Below are 15,779 nucleotides of genomic sequence, written 5' to 3' on the forward strand. Positions count from 1 at the left end.
TATATGTCTCGGTAACTGAATTTCTAAAACAACTATCACGGTCCCGACCAAATTGAGTCAGTTTAGTTTGGTTATCAGATAGAAAAAAGTGCAGTAAAATTAGCAAAGAGTGGAGATGGTGATATACATTTCAGGACAGATCAGTATCATACACATAACAGCATCAATATATCCTTGTCATTGTCATTATATAAAAATTTAACTCATTCCATTTGAGCATTGGCAGAGAGCAAATATCTCAAATTAAATCTTATTCATCAAAATGCTTCAAAAACAAACCACCTATAAAAGGTGAAGTTAAAAAAAAGAAGAGAAAATTAGCAAAACCAAAACCAGATATTCTCAATTTGATACAGTTGCAGCAGATTCCAAGGAAGGTTGATCCTCATTTAGGGCTTCCCAGTTGACTTGCCTCAGTATTTCAAACCTCTCACTCAATGTGACAAATCCAGCTTGTGGAGTAACAATGCCACTATTTCCAGCCTTATGGAGCAGGATCACACTAGAACCCATTTCAGGGCCATGGAGCTTTCCGGTTAGCAACAACCTAAGCGGCATAAAAAGTGATTTCCCCTGCCATAGAAAATGGAAAATGGCAAAGATATATTAAGAGTTGAATGGCATGTATAGGAATCCTTATGTCTATTTTATAAGTGTGAGAATGAGAGATCAAAAGACAATAAAAGAATAGTCATATCACGAAATCCAATCAGAGTCCACCTTGCGCTTAAGAGATTTGCCAAAGCTCTTCACCCACTTCTGCCAGCCAGAATAGCCTTCTTCTAGGGCACCAAGGATTTCACCACTGTCATATGCAGTTAAGAGCCTTGATGAAACTTCAGAAAGATTATCTTCTACAATAGTCTTACCTTCTGGACTGCAGATAGAGTAGATATAGTTAGCCAACTACAATTACCAATTATTTAACTATTTAACTATGGTTGATAATCAAACAATTACACGTCTAATATCATCAAAACAGCTTCAAACATGATTCACAAGGTACCATGATGCACAGGAGTTGCCATTTAACCCCACGTTTGGAAAAATCCCAAACATGAATTCCAAGGGTCCATTTACTGTTTATATAAAACAGCATTTATAACCTTGTGTACAATACAAATACAATAGATAAGGGTCATCACTAAGAATTCACAAAACTCACTTCAAAGAAATAAAGAAATAAAGAAATAAATAATTCAAAGACCCAATTGACTCCAAAAAACATTAGGTTGCTGAAGAGTATCAAATAAATTGTCCAGACGGAGAATAATCTGAAATTATGTTCCAAATTCAATACCAACAGTCAACCACATCTCTAATAGGCATTAGTCCAAGTATACCAGAAATCATAAGGCTATCAAATGAAGCCAAATAACATGATAAAACTCAAAATCCGATATAGCAAACTTCAAAAATACCTCGATAGAGTAGCATGTAAGGGATAAGAAAGCAAATTTGAAAGTGCTTTGTCTGAATCAGTTACCAAGTCAATTCCATCCTTAAGCAGCTGAACTGCTTCCTGTTTGCACAAAATTTATATTGCAAGTATTATCTCAGACTTGTCTATGCAGGATTCACACACAATAACATCAAATAAACAAACCCATAAGAGGAATGTTAACTCTAAATGATGTCATTTCTACATTAAGTACGGCCTCCAGGTATTTCGATCTGTCGAAGAAGAAAAAGAATAGGTCCATAGGGCGTATTTACATATAGAAAAAAGTTTTCTGTTCTCAATTTTCTAACAAAATAGTTTTCTTACAAAATGAAAAATAAAAAATAAAAAATAAAATGGAAAACGAATTCGCTTATTAATATAAAAAAATAATACAATTCAAGAAATTAAAAAAATTATTTGTAACCTTCATAATTAAAAGAAATAAAATAGTATACAACATAATTTAGAAACTTTTTTATTTTAAAATTTTTTAAATATGTATTATTGATCTATTTATAATAATAATATCAATTTTTATCATTTTGTAATTTTTTTAAAAAAATGTTATCAATATAAATATATTTTTATGTAAAATAAAATTTGATTACATATTAAAGCATAATATAAAATTCAAAGAATAAAAACATTTAATTAAGTTAATTAAATATTTTTTTTCAAAAAAAAATTTATATATTATAATTTTAATTATGAAAAAGTCATCTTTTCTTAAATGGAAAACATGACTTTTGTTGTATAAGAAAACTATGGAAAACAACTTAAACCTGATTTCCAAATCTTAGTTAAATTTTAGAGAACTGAAAAACTATTTTCCAATTCTCCAAATAAAAAACTGGCAGGTTTGAACATGACACTCTATTTTCTAGTTTTCTCGGAGAACTTTTCTAGAAAACTACTTTAATTTTCTGCAAGTAAATAGCCCCTTATTAATCCTGTGCTGATTTCATTCTTGGGTTTTCTTTAATACAAGCAATTTCAACCTTCTACTAAAAATTATTAGTATGTCATTTTCAGATTTTCAAAATGCATGTGTTATAGAATCTAGAAGCAAATAAATTAAAAGAAATTCCATTTTTAAGATGAAAAAAAAAAATGCAATCCACAACCAAGAGTAGTACAACTATGTTGCAGCTCATGCAGGCTAAAAGGTACCGCTTCAGGGAATTTATAAATGGAAGTATTATGCATGTAAAAATACAGAGATGAGCCTTACTTCTATAAATGGTCCTTCTGACTCCACAAGGATACCGGTGCTCTTCCACCGTTTACCAATAAGGTTGATCAGTTTCTCTGATGAAAGTGCTCTTAAATGTTGGCCATTCATCCACCTTTAGTTTGTAAATTTATTTATTTTTTAAATGAGAACGTGTTAGACTCTAATTTAACAATATCTAAATATAGTAAGAAAAGATAACATTTCTAACAACTTTCTAATGTATAAATAAATTTACAGGCAAACAAAATGAGAAAAAAAAAAAAAAGAAAAAGTATATATAAAACTCAAAATTAAACCCCAGGTATTGCAGAATATAGGAAAATGAAAGGATACTGCCAGCCAGGGGCAGTGGTTCTCAAAATATAGCATGTTAAGTGCCATGATTACCTCAACTTAGTAGAGTCAAAAATGGCACCACTTTTGTTAACACGGTCAATTGTGAATTTTTCAACTGTCAATTGCATGAAAAAGTTCAAGTGAATACAAACCAGCATAACTCAACACATGTGGCTATGGGAAAACTAATACGTCAATATGTACAGCAAAATACTAACCAAGTTGCTCGAGGGAGAAAAATTCGTTTTCAGTGCCATCACCCCAACCTAAAAGTGCCAGGTAATTCACCATTGCCTGGGGCAGATAGCCCATCTCCCTAAACTGTTAACAATGATTATTGACCATCAAAAATAAATCTGTCTTCACTTGAAAAGAATTGTTATATGCAACAAATATTCAGAATGTTTACATATTTTACCCTAGAGATAACAAAACTAAGATAAGTAACAAAACCAATAACTACCTGACCCACTGAAGTTGCACCATGCCGCTTTGACAGTTTACTGCGGTCAGGAGCAAGAATCAAAGACACATGTGCAAAGCATGGCATGGGGAATCCAAGAGCCTGTAGCAGAATCACATATAGGTTAAAAAAATCAACTTCTTCTTAAAGGATAAAAAGGCAATACACATATATGGATGTGTATACACATGTGCATTCAGAAATATACTTGATGATACCTTGTATATCAGTGCTTGCCTTAAAGTATTTGGCAAATGCTCTTCAGCCCTGAAGGTTGAGAGTCAAGATAAAAAAAGTGCACCAAAAGAACCACATAACACAAACAAACATCAGTATTTGAAAGGCAATAAACAAGAGGAACAAATCCTCTAGCAAATCAAATTATTCCCAGAAATATTTACAGGGACTCCAGCAATTACCTTATAACATGTGAGATGGCCATGGTAGCATCATCAACAGTAACACAGAAGTTGTAAACAGGCTGTCCATTGCTCCTCATAATTACAAAATCTCCAAGTGTGTCCAAGTTCCAACTAACCTTCATGACAAACATTGGGGGTTAAAAGTCTAGACATTTATAATGACCATAAATAGAGTGAATGATGAACTCTGTTATAAAATTAATTTAAAGTAGAGGATTGACGGTCTAAACTGGAGGTTACACCACGCAATGGTTCAACCCAGCAACATAGCCTCCAGGCAGTATTAATGCAAGGTGATCCTAAACCCCCACCAACTCCGCCCCCCACACCCCCCCCCACCCCCCCCCCCCCCCCCTTTTCCCCTCTCTGTTTTCTTGTCTTCTCTTATAAATCATATTTACTTCTTTGGCACAACAGACTACAAAATAAGCACAAATGCCTACCATGGTCAATGGAAGAAGATCCATCAAGGCATGAGAAACCACAGATTAACAACAAATTTTGACCATCATAACAATAGATGTGCAAAGAATAGAACGTACTTCACCCCGAATAAGGTCATTAATTTTTAGACTTCCCTCCTTAGGCACACGAAATCTATATGTGTAAGGAGTTCCCTTTGCAAGCTCTTCCTGTACTTGCTCATCTGTCGCAGTGGCCCACTTTCCAGTGTATACTGGCGGCAATTGCTTTAGTTTCGCAATCTCCTTCATCTTTTCAAGCTCCTGGATAGAAACTATGACAAAAAACAATGAGTTGAACACAATTTTCCCCCCTAGTGATAGCAAACAAAGAAAAACTTAAAAAAAGTGAAGCCAAATAGACTGAGTAGATGCAAACTTAAGCTGATAACAATCAATAGAAAACAATAATCAGTTTTTCAAGACCCGATGAAAGCAACTAGACTCCCTGAGCCACAAAAGAATAATTACATTTCAGAAACCATTCTTTATTACTTGATAAATGTTTCAACATAAAGGTTTTTATTTTTATGATAGAAGGAAAAGGTTTACGTAGCCCTGAGAAATTACCTCATTAGAACAGAAGCAACGATAGACATGACCAGATTCCAAAAGTTTCTCAGCATATTGCTTATACAGGGAATTTCTTTCAGATTGGCGATATGGACCATAGTCACCACCAGCATCAGGCCCTAAAATGGAAAATTTAGAAACATAATATTTGATTCTTCTTAAATAAAGCAAAAAGGAGAGAGAGAGAGAAGCAAATGACAAATACCTTCATCCCAATCAAGGCCAAGCCAAGAAAGATCACGAAGCACTGCCTCCTCTGATTCCTTAGAAGACCTCTCTAAGTCAGTATCCTCAATCCTCAAGACAAATTTCCCTCCTTTGGACCTGAAATTCACCACTTTGACATTTTCCAAAAACAAAAAAAAAATTGCAAATATACAAGTGAAAAGTTAAAGAGAGAGAAGCAACCTAGCGAAGAGATAATTGAAAAGAGCAGTTCTGGCACCGCCAACATGGAGATTGCCGGTAGGTGAAGGAGCAAAACGGACTCGAACTTGTACTTCTCCATCAGAAGAAGCAGCAGCAGCCGCCTTGGCGTAGACAGAGAAATTCCTTCTGGTTGTTCTTATAGTAGGAAAGTAAGAAGAGAGTAAAAGTGGATGTTTATGAAGATTAGGATTACGATTACACTTAAAAAGAAATGCCGATGACCGCCAAATTGGGGGAGCAAGCTCTGGTATAACTTTCAATCTTATCAATGGCGTCCCTCCTATAATATTAGCCATTTCTTCTTCTTCTTCTTCTTCTTCTTCTTTAGCACATCGAGTTGGAAAACAAAGCGGAGGTATTAATACTAGTCCTGGACTCCTCTGCTGTGAGATAATTTTTTTTTTATTTTAAAGATGCTAAAACAAAACGGTGTTGTTTTGCTGGTGGGCTGGGTTGGGCTCCATTTGATTTGATTTCCTAGAAAATAAGATCTGCTTCTTGCTATATCTAACCATCTATATGTGTGGGCTTTGGGGAAAACCTATTTTGATGTCGGTGAGGTTATTTATCCTCACATCCTCAATAGCAAAAATGTTCCTACGGCTTCTTGGAGACTAAATCTTCTCAAAAGTGGTTTCTTTCTTGATATTATTACTATTGTTAGTTGCTCTTTTTGATGTGTATGAACTAAAGAAAGACATTGCATATTTGTAATCATCGTTTTTAATGAACTTTGTCAACACTGTCCTTTTCGAGCTGGATCTGAAGCATCTCCATGCATGGTCAAGCTCCACCGTAGTTACCACCAATGGTCAAGCTCCATGGCCTTGTCCACAAGCGTCTCCGCTGTTAAATCGATTGATTTAGAGAGATTGGGGATTCGAGAAGGAGAGAGGTGGAGGGACAGATGAGAAAATCCAATATACATTTCTTAGACTTTGATGGATTAATACCAACATCCATCTCATCATTATCACTGTCTTGATCCATTTGAGTATCTCCAGAATTTCGTAACAAATTATCTAAATCTCAAAGTTGAATGAATAAAAACATAAGAATTGAGTTAGGACACTTGAAAAGGAACGTTGCTCAAAAAGAAATGTTTTACGTGCGGATAAATGCATGCATATTTATATAGCTTTCTATATTGGAAGAGAGAGAGAGAATGAGGGGTTTTTCGAGCACTTTTAATATTTGGTCATGCGAAATACTCCAAGAAACTTCTGATCATGAGAAAAAGCTACAAAACCAAATAAACTACGTGTCAAACAAGTTTTTTTTTTAACAATAGCATTATAAGTTCCAAAATAAAGGAAATAATAAAAGATGACGACACGGAAAAAAATGGTGATTTGAATCTATGAATTGTTGACAACGTAGACTGGGTATGTGAGAAGAGCTTTTATGTTCGATCCGAATTAGGTGATCCCTGATAATAAAACTGATATAAAGTTTTTCATAAGAAAAGATAATATGGTTCGTATCACAAATTCTCTATAAAAGGTAAATAAAACTGATATGAAGTTCCTCGTAATAAAAAAGGTATGGTACCAAGGCACTCGTAGATACTCTAAATGCACAGCAAATGAAGGAAAGGAAACATTCAAACAACTTAACTGAAATTAAAAAATCAAAAGTGTCAACTTGTCCACTATTGAAATATAATGAAGAGTATAAAAATATATTTATGCGTCTAGCCAAAATAAAAGGATACAAACACAAACTTTATGGCATTTTCTAGTATAACCGAGAGTCCGTGGAACGTGAATTTTGAGAATTCATAAGGAAATGACATACCTTTTTCACCACTTCTCTCCCTATGTATGTATGTATAATAATAGCTTCTAATCCTATGACTAATATTTTGTAATACGTTCTTGATAAATTTTGAAAAATAGTTGTATATTGTAAAGTTATCGAATTATAAAATGATAGTTTTAGTTAGTAGTATCTTTTAATATTCGTAATAGTTTGTAAAAAGTAACTATTTCTTCAAAAGCTCACAGAAAAACTCTCTCTCTCTCTCTCTCTATATATATATATATATTCTTCAAAATAATATTATCTCACCTCTTCAAAGCAACACTTGTATAATGGATCAAGCACCATTTATGGTCAGAACACACGCATTTTAGGCATAAAAGCACACCAGCGAAATTCAAAATTTTGGTGGTGGGCCTTTGCCTTTTGTCTTTTTGTTTTTATTTTTTGATTTTTAATTGTGTATGGGCCTGTCGGGCATCATATTCGAGGCAACCACAGTTGACTGTGGTGTGCAAAACTACTGATCGAATTAAATTAAAAATTGAATCCATCCATTTTGATTCTGTTAATTGATTCATTCGGTTTAGATTGAATTTTTTATTTAGTTCGAGTCGGTTGTATAGAAATTTATCGATTAAACTTAAAATTAAATCGAAATGACAAAATCAATACAAATATATCAAACCAAATGGTTCGCTTCGGTTGATTCGATTCAAATAAAATTTCGATTTAACTCGGTTTGTTGTAAAAAAATTCGGTTTATATTTCATGACCTCAGTTCGATTACCAAACCTATCATTTGCTCAGCCCTACTACTAACATCTATATGTCGATTCTATATCTAAACTATAAGGGGAGAATAATGAGATTTCTGTTAGTGCCTTAGTGAAATTTGAATATCCTAAATTAACTTTAGTCATGATTAATTATAAATTTATATTTTATTATTTGATTAGATATAATTTATTAAAATTATTTTAAATTTATAACTTATATATATATATATATATATATATATATATATATATATATATATATATATATATACACACACACGCACGCACACACGAGGTTAAAAACTTGACTCTCTATTATTTAGTTTTTTATTTTGTAAATCTAACTATGTTAAATATATATCTGAAACACCCTGAATTTTTATTTTCGAAACCTTTGCATTTTTTTATTAAATCAAAAATCGCAAATTTTGGCCGCGTGGGCTGCAATTGTAACATAGTCCCAATTCGAGCCCAAATTTTCGAATTGGGCCTAAGCCCAAAATAGTTCGTTCGGAAATTTTCGACTAATAAAATGAAAGTCCAGCAATTTATCTATTATGTATATATATATATATAAATTGTATTTTCAAAGATTTTCCAATTAAATTTAATATACCGACAGCCTGAAAATTAATATTAATATTTTAGTGTGAATACTGTGAGAAATCGAACCGAAAACCGATTGAAAAAGTCAAAAACCATTGAAAACCAAAGGTTTGGGCCGAATCGAACCGAATCGAACCGGTTCGACCCAAACCATCTAGAATTTTCTTTTTCCTCTATTTCTAACGCACACCACTCTCCCCTTCCCCCATTCTTGCGCTTTCCGATCACCGGGGACACCAACAGCACACTGTCACCGCCATTTCCTTCTCCTTCTTCTTCTTCTTCTTCTTCTTTCTTTCCTTCTTTCTTCCCCTCTTCATCTGCGTCTACATTTCTTGGCGAGAAGCAGAGTCGCGCCACCACCTGCTCCATCCCCAGATCGCGCCATCGCTGCTACACAGCTCCGCCATTTGCTTCAGCGTGTCTCTAGCCACTAAGAACGAACGCAGCGCCATCTTGTTGCGCCACTGCGCTGTTGCGCCACCACCCCCCTGCTGTCCAGTTAGCTCGCGCCACAGTTCTGGTGAGCGTAGCAGCCTGTTTTGGTGGACTCAACGCCATTGCTCTCACCTACCCTTAGTTCCAACACGCGTAAATCCCTTTTTCCAGTTGAACAAATTCCGGCAGCAAGATTGGGTATATAAATTTAATTTTTGGACTAATTTTAGAATGTTTTTCTTAGTCTTGTGATTAGCTAATTTATTTCTTTTGCATTGATTATTTTTCCAGCATATATTTCATTAGTGTTGAATTAGTTAAGGAACTTTGATAATGGTATATTAATAGAATTAAGTAGGGGTTAAGGTAGTGTAGACATAATGTTATATTAAATCATAATTTTGGTTGTGTGTGGTAGTGTTGAGATTGAAGGAGGATGGGAAATTTTATTCGATTTATTGCCCGATGGATGGGCCATAGGGATTGAGTTATATAATTGATAAATTGTTGATATTTTAGCAGGTGGATAGTCCAATTTTTAGGGGAGATGCTGCCGAAATTTCGGTAGAAATATAAAAGAAATTTCGGTAGAAAAATAAAATAAATTTCGGTAGAAGAAAATAAAATAACAAGTTATTTCAGAAAGGCAATTTAATATAGAGAAGTTAATAACAAAAATAGGGACTTGATGGTGAATTTAAATTCTCTCTACATAATTGATGTACTAATTGTTTTTATGGGATTCTCATTAGTAGGATTTGCGAAGAGATTATGTATCTTTTGTTGGAAAATGGTTAAGTTGATAAAATATTGTGATATTTGAGCTGGTAGATAGTCCAATTTTTAGGGGAGATGCTGCCGAAATTTTGATAGAAATTAGAATAAATTTTAATTAACAACATAATTAATAAGTTTATTTAGATTAGTTCTATAATTTGGTACATAATAAATATAGTGCTCTGGTTGTTTATAAACTTTATTATTCATTTAACTATTTAAATATTCATTTATTTATTTACATTATTATTGTTAATATTGTTATTTATTATATTATTGTTGTTAATTGCTAATACTATTTATTTATTTATTTATTTGCATTGATTTTGGATGTTTAATGGTGCATTGCATCACGATGTCTAATTGAATAATATGTCTGCATTTGATTGCAATGTTTGATTTATTTGTGTTGTGATATTGCTGTGCTTTGCTTGTGTGGAATTGGGATGAAGTGGGTCACCATGGGTTTGTGAGGACGGTCGATAAAGCATGGATCCTGATTATGATGAATTGTAAAACTGGACCGTCGGCCGGGTAAATGGGAGATCGGCGCCCCCGTGTGCACCTACTGTTACCGTTACGGTTAACCACAGGTTGGCTTCTTTATTTGGGCGCACCGGATAATCTAGGTTTGATCGCAGCCCGCAGGGTGGCCTCCTGTTGTGAGCGCCTGATGATCTAGATTTGATGGAGACGACCGGGTTGCCTCCTGTTGGTATGGAAAAGAAAAGAGAGAATGGAAAAACAATGAGAGGGCTGGTCAAGTGAGGATTAGACCGGTCGGCCAGTATGGGGGATCGGCTCCCTGGTGCACACGTTATGAGAGGATGGGCCATGTGGGAGGACGGCTCATCGGGGGTTTCGGTGACGCCACAGACCAATTTCCACGTGATGTGATTATTGGAAGGTGATATTGTTTGTGAGTGCTGGTGACATGCCATTTGTGTGACTGGCTGCGTGAGCATATAACTAGTCGGATGACTAGATTGATATGTTTACACATCTGTGTGACTGTATGTGTTGTGCAATAATTATCATTTTAGGAAAAACTCACATGTCTTGTTTAATTTTTCAGGAAGTAAGTTCCTCTTTAGTTCGATTTAGGTTACATTTCTTCGACGCAAGGCATCAAAGAAATTTTCCTTAATTCCATAATTATTTCAGTATGTAACTGTATGTATAAAAGGCTATGTATATCAAACAGTTAGTGACTCCGCAGTTGTAGAATTTACTTACATTTAGTCGTGTATTATCGTAGACGAAATGAGATGAAATAAAATCTTGAGGCTTATTTATTTATTTATTTATTTTTTTTTTTTTTTTTTTGTAATATGGGCTGAATATTTGAAGTTTATATTAAGATAGCAAATTTTAGGGTTTCAGGCTTACTACGGGCCTCGGGGGCCTTAAGCTTACCTGGGCCCTAGTGCCGGTCCGGCCCGTAGAATCGGGTCGTGACAATATCACTATTTATTAAAAATTGATTGTATATTACTGTTATTTTATTTTTTTGGATTTAGTTATTGCATTACTTTTGTCATAAACTATTTATAAATGTTGATTGAATTGAAAAAAAAAAAAAAAAGAGCTAAAGTTATTAAAACAATGTCTAGGAAAAATATGAGATTCAACTTTTATAATAAAAACTACAATTTGAAATTTGTATACTATTTTTAATTAAGAATAATAATATATAAATTACAATTTGTTTTAATATATAATTTATTTATTTTTGTTTATCTTATATATTTTTTCCTTTTTTCAAACTCATTCATATATTTTATCATGCACCCACTTATTTATATATTTATATCCATACAAATTAATGAATATATCTTCTTTTCAAAAAAAAAAAAAGAATATTTGAAACTTCTGTTGTGTGGTGCCCACTCAAGTGGGACCCACACACAAATGAAAAGAAAAAAAATAAAAAAAAAAAGGAAAAGTCAAAAAGTTGGCAGCCAACTATTCCAAGGTTGGCAGCCAACCATGATATGAAAAGTGGTATGTAACTCACACGGCTCTCACATTACCTCTCTTATCATTTGATGCACACGAGAGGGAGGGTTTCCTATAAGTAGAGGAGATAAAAATAGTGAGGAAATTATTATGGGGTGTTTTTAAGAAACACTTTCAGTGTCACTATTTTTGTATTACTCGCGTTGTACACCTACTATTTTTAATAGTAGAAGAAATATTTGGTATTCGTCCCATGGACGTAGCCCTAAATAGTTAAAGGTGAACCACGTAAATATTTGTGTGTCATATTTCTATTTTTCCACTGTGTTATTATTCTCGTAATTTTATTGCCGGGACCCTAACAAGTAGTATCAGAGCTGATGCCTAACAAGTGGTATCAGAGCCGAAGGTTTTGGCAGGTCTAGCTGGTTAGATAGCGGTACTGGATCCGTGGATATATTTTGAAAATAAATATACCACGATGAAGAGAAAATTACGACGAGTTCATTGGTGCTGTCCGTTCAGAAAGACGTTGCAGAATTGACTTAGTGATGAATAGTAAAATAGTAACTCGTGGTTGATGGTGAATAATTATTATTGACGTTACTGTTTCTAAGCCCGTCACTGTTAAGCCAGCACTATTCGCGTATGCTATTACTATTCATGTTCACTATTCACTATAATATTGTTCACGTATACGGTTTATGTTGGTGATGATTTTCTGCGCAAGTCAAAATAGACAAGCGATCAATCTAAATGGCGGGAATTACCATATATGGAGAAATGAGAGATCTCCTTATGGTAATTAAAATGCATTTGCCCGTGTTTAGTTCAACTAAACCGGAAGACAAGACTAATGAGGAATGGGCTTTCGAGCATGTGTCGATTGTAGATTTGATGATGAAGGTTTCTGTAGCACCTTCAGAAATGGTCAGTGGAAGCTCACAAAAGGTTCATTTGTGGTAGCTAAAGACCAAAAGTTGTACGTGATGCATGCAAAACTCTCCCAAGACACTTTGAGTGTAGCGGAGAATGACAGTACAATTGAATTGTGGTATAAACGACTATGCCACATAAGTAAGAAAACTCTGGCAAAAAAGAACGTACTACCTGGATTGGATGAAGTTCACCTAGACAAGTGTCCTGATTGTATGGCGGGAAAGCTAAACAGAGTAGCTTTTAATCTTACCCCTCCTTCTAGAATGAAGAATGTATTAAATCTGATTCATTCAGATTTGTGTGGACCATTGACAAAGTCATATGGTGGAAATCGATATTTTGTGATATTTATCGATGACCATTCTAGTAAGACCTGGGTATACACATTGAAGTCTTCTAAACCTAGTTGAGAGACAAATAAGTAAGAAGCTGAAGTGCATCAGGACAGATAATGGTGGAGAATAAACTGGGCCATTTGATGCTTTCTGTAAAAAGCATGGCATTCGACATCAAAAGACACCTCCCAAGACGCCGCAACTGAACAGTTTGGCTGAGAGGATGAACAGAACTTTGATGGAGAGCGTTAGATGTTTACTCTCACATGCAAAGTTATCTAAAAGATTTGGGGTGAAGCGTTACTCACAGCAGTTCATCATACACTCTGTTTCCCTCTACAGTATGATACTACAGAGAGAGTATGGTTAGGAAAGGATGTTTCCTATGATCATTTGCGAGTGTTTGGTTGCAAAGCCTTCGTACATGTCCCGAAGGATGCACGGTCTAAGCTTGATGTCAAGACTCAACAGTGTGTATTCATTGGCTATGACCAAGACCAATGTGGCTATAGGTTTTATGACTCAATCCAGAAGACGATTATAAGAAATCGTGATCCTGTATTTGTTGAAGATCAGACTATTGAAGATATTAAAGCAGAGTGCCAATAGATCTGATGAAGACTCAACAGACATACAGAGAGTCCCTCCAATAGAACGTAGACAAATTGGAGATGAAGAAAATATTCCACAAGAACAAGTGCCAGAGTTAGAAAATCCAGAAGTTCCTAATCAGAGTGAACCAGATGAAGATTATGGCGTTCATGTTCAACCACCAGCACCGGAAGGTTCTCAAACATTAAGAAGATCTGGTAGAGTCTGACAACTATCTACTAGATATCCAGTCAATGAGTATGTACTGACGACTGACGGGGGAGAACCTGAAAGCTTTGAAGAAGCTATGGAAATGAACACAATAGGAACTGGATTGAAGCCATGCAAGATGAAATGAAGTCCTTGCATGAGGATGAAACATTTGAGCTGGTGAAGTTGCCTAAAGGCAAGAAAGTTTTGAAGAACAAGTGGGCGTTCAGTATCAAGCAGGAAGAATACAGCTCCTAACCACGATTCAAAGCTAGACTGGTTGTGAAAGGATTCAATCAAAGAAAGGGTATTGATTTTGATCTTTTCACCAGTTGTGAAAATAACATCCAATCGAACAGTGCTCGTAACGGCTGCCAGTTTTGATCTGGAAATCGAGCAAATGGATGGAAAGACTACCTTCCTACATGGAGATTTGGAAGAAGAAATATACATGGAGCAACCATAGGGTTTCGTAGAAAAAGAGGAAAAGAGGATTGTGTTTGCAAACTGAAGAAGAGCCTGTACGGCTTGAAGCAAGCACTGAGACAGTGGTACAAGAAGTTTGAGTCTGTTATGGGGGAGCAAGGCTACAAAAAGACTACTTCAGATCACTGTGTCTTCGTAAAAAAATTCTCTGATGATGACTACATTTTTAACTTACTTTATGTAGATGACTACATTTTTAACTTACTTTATGTAGATGATATGTTGATTGTTGGTCAGAATTCTGTCAGAATTAATAGCTTGAAGAAACAGCTAAGTAAGTCTTTTGCTATGAAAGACTTGGGACCATCAAAGCAAATTCTTGGTATGAAGATTACGAGAAATCGAAGAACTAAGAAATTATGGTTGTCACAAGAGAAGTATATTGAGAAAGTACTTCAAAGGTTCAAAAATAGAAAAGTCATTTTCCTTATACTATCTCAAAGTCATAAAGTAAACAAAAATAGAAAAAAAGCAATGAAAAATTAGAGGTTATTAATTTCTTCGAAAAAATTAAAGAGTTTTTCATTAAAGCAATAAACTTATTGTTTGGATCATTAATTATTAAACTGAATTAATACATAAAAGTAATTAAAATATACTATGTCTCAAGATTTTGAAATGTAATAATAAAAATGCAAATATCAAATTTATACAATATTGTTTAAAATTTTAAATATAATATAAGAAAACTGCATAGAATAAATAATGCATAATTCGAGCAATATGCAGGGCATATAACTAGTAATCTATATTTATCTATCTACCTATCTATCTATATAAACATTTAAAAGCTGAATCATACATTATGATGTGATACAATATTAAGAAATTTAGTCGTTTATGTGAATTTATGCTATTTCTTAAAATTTTCATTATTTTTTATTAGATATCTAATTCGAAGAAACTAGATTATAAAATTCTCATTTTCTTTTTTCAATAATTTATAACATAGTATATATATATATATATATATATATATATATATATATATATATATATATATATATATATATATATAATATTTGCATTAATAGAAAAACTCTTCAATTTTTGTTGGCATTAATAATCCAGATAATATTAATAATAAAACTCTTTGACTTTTTTTCCAATAACTAATAAGTTAATTATCTCTTAATTTTATGAAATTCTCATTCTAAAATTATAAAAACTCTTCATTTTCTTTTACCAACAATTAAATCTCCATAACAACTTTTTAATAAGTATATTACATTAATGAAAAAGCTCTTTAATTTTTTTTATAATAATTGATAAGTCAAATAATAAATTTATTACATTAATGATAAAACTCTTCATTTTTTTTAATGGTTACTGGCCTCATAAATAATTCATTATGTTTATGGTTTAACTTTTTTTTTTTTTTTTAAAGCCAATCTTTCTGTGGTAAATCAATTAGCAGTTTTGGTAATTGTTAGCTATTTTAGTAGCGTTTTAACTGTTAGCTGTTTTAATAGCTTTTCATGAAACGCTAAAAGCTCAACGTTATATGAATTTACTTTTTATAAAACGCTACTTTAC

At 33.7% G+C, this 15,779-nt stretch overlaps 1 protein-coding gene across 1 annotated transcript; it reads right to left on the reverse strand.

Annotated features, from left to right (window-relative positions):
- Positions 1-149: 149 nt before the first annotated feature.
- On the reverse strand, positions 150-5,728 carry ERS (glutamate tRNA synthetase). The gene is made up of 13 exons (XM_012232196.4): positions 5,342-5,728; positions 5,139-5,257; positions 4,931-5,052; positions 4,442-4,624; positions 3,897-4,015; positions 3,696-3,744; positions 3,478-3,579; positions 3,233-3,335; positions 3,066-3,129; positions 2,676-2,790; positions 1,422-1,522; positions 721-877; positions 150-573 (listed from the first exon to the last, which is right to left on the reverse strand). The coding sequence occupies exons 1-13, from the start codon at positions 5,656-5,658 to the stop codon at positions 343-345; spliced, it is 1,782 nt and encodes a 593-aa protein (XP_012087586.1). The 5' UTR covers positions 5,659-5,728; the 3' UTR covers positions 150-342.
- Positions 5,729-15,779: the final 10,051 nt, after the last annotated feature.

Source organism: Jatropha curcas, chromosome 4 (assembly GCF_041381405.1).
Source record: "Jatropha curcas cultivar XTBG-Jc1 chromosome 4, XTBG_Jcur_1.0, whole genome shotgun sequence".
NCBI classification, from domain to species: domain Eukaryota; kingdom Viridiplantae; phylum Streptophyta; class Magnoliopsida; order Malpighiales; family Euphorbiaceae; genus Jatropha; species Jatropha curcas.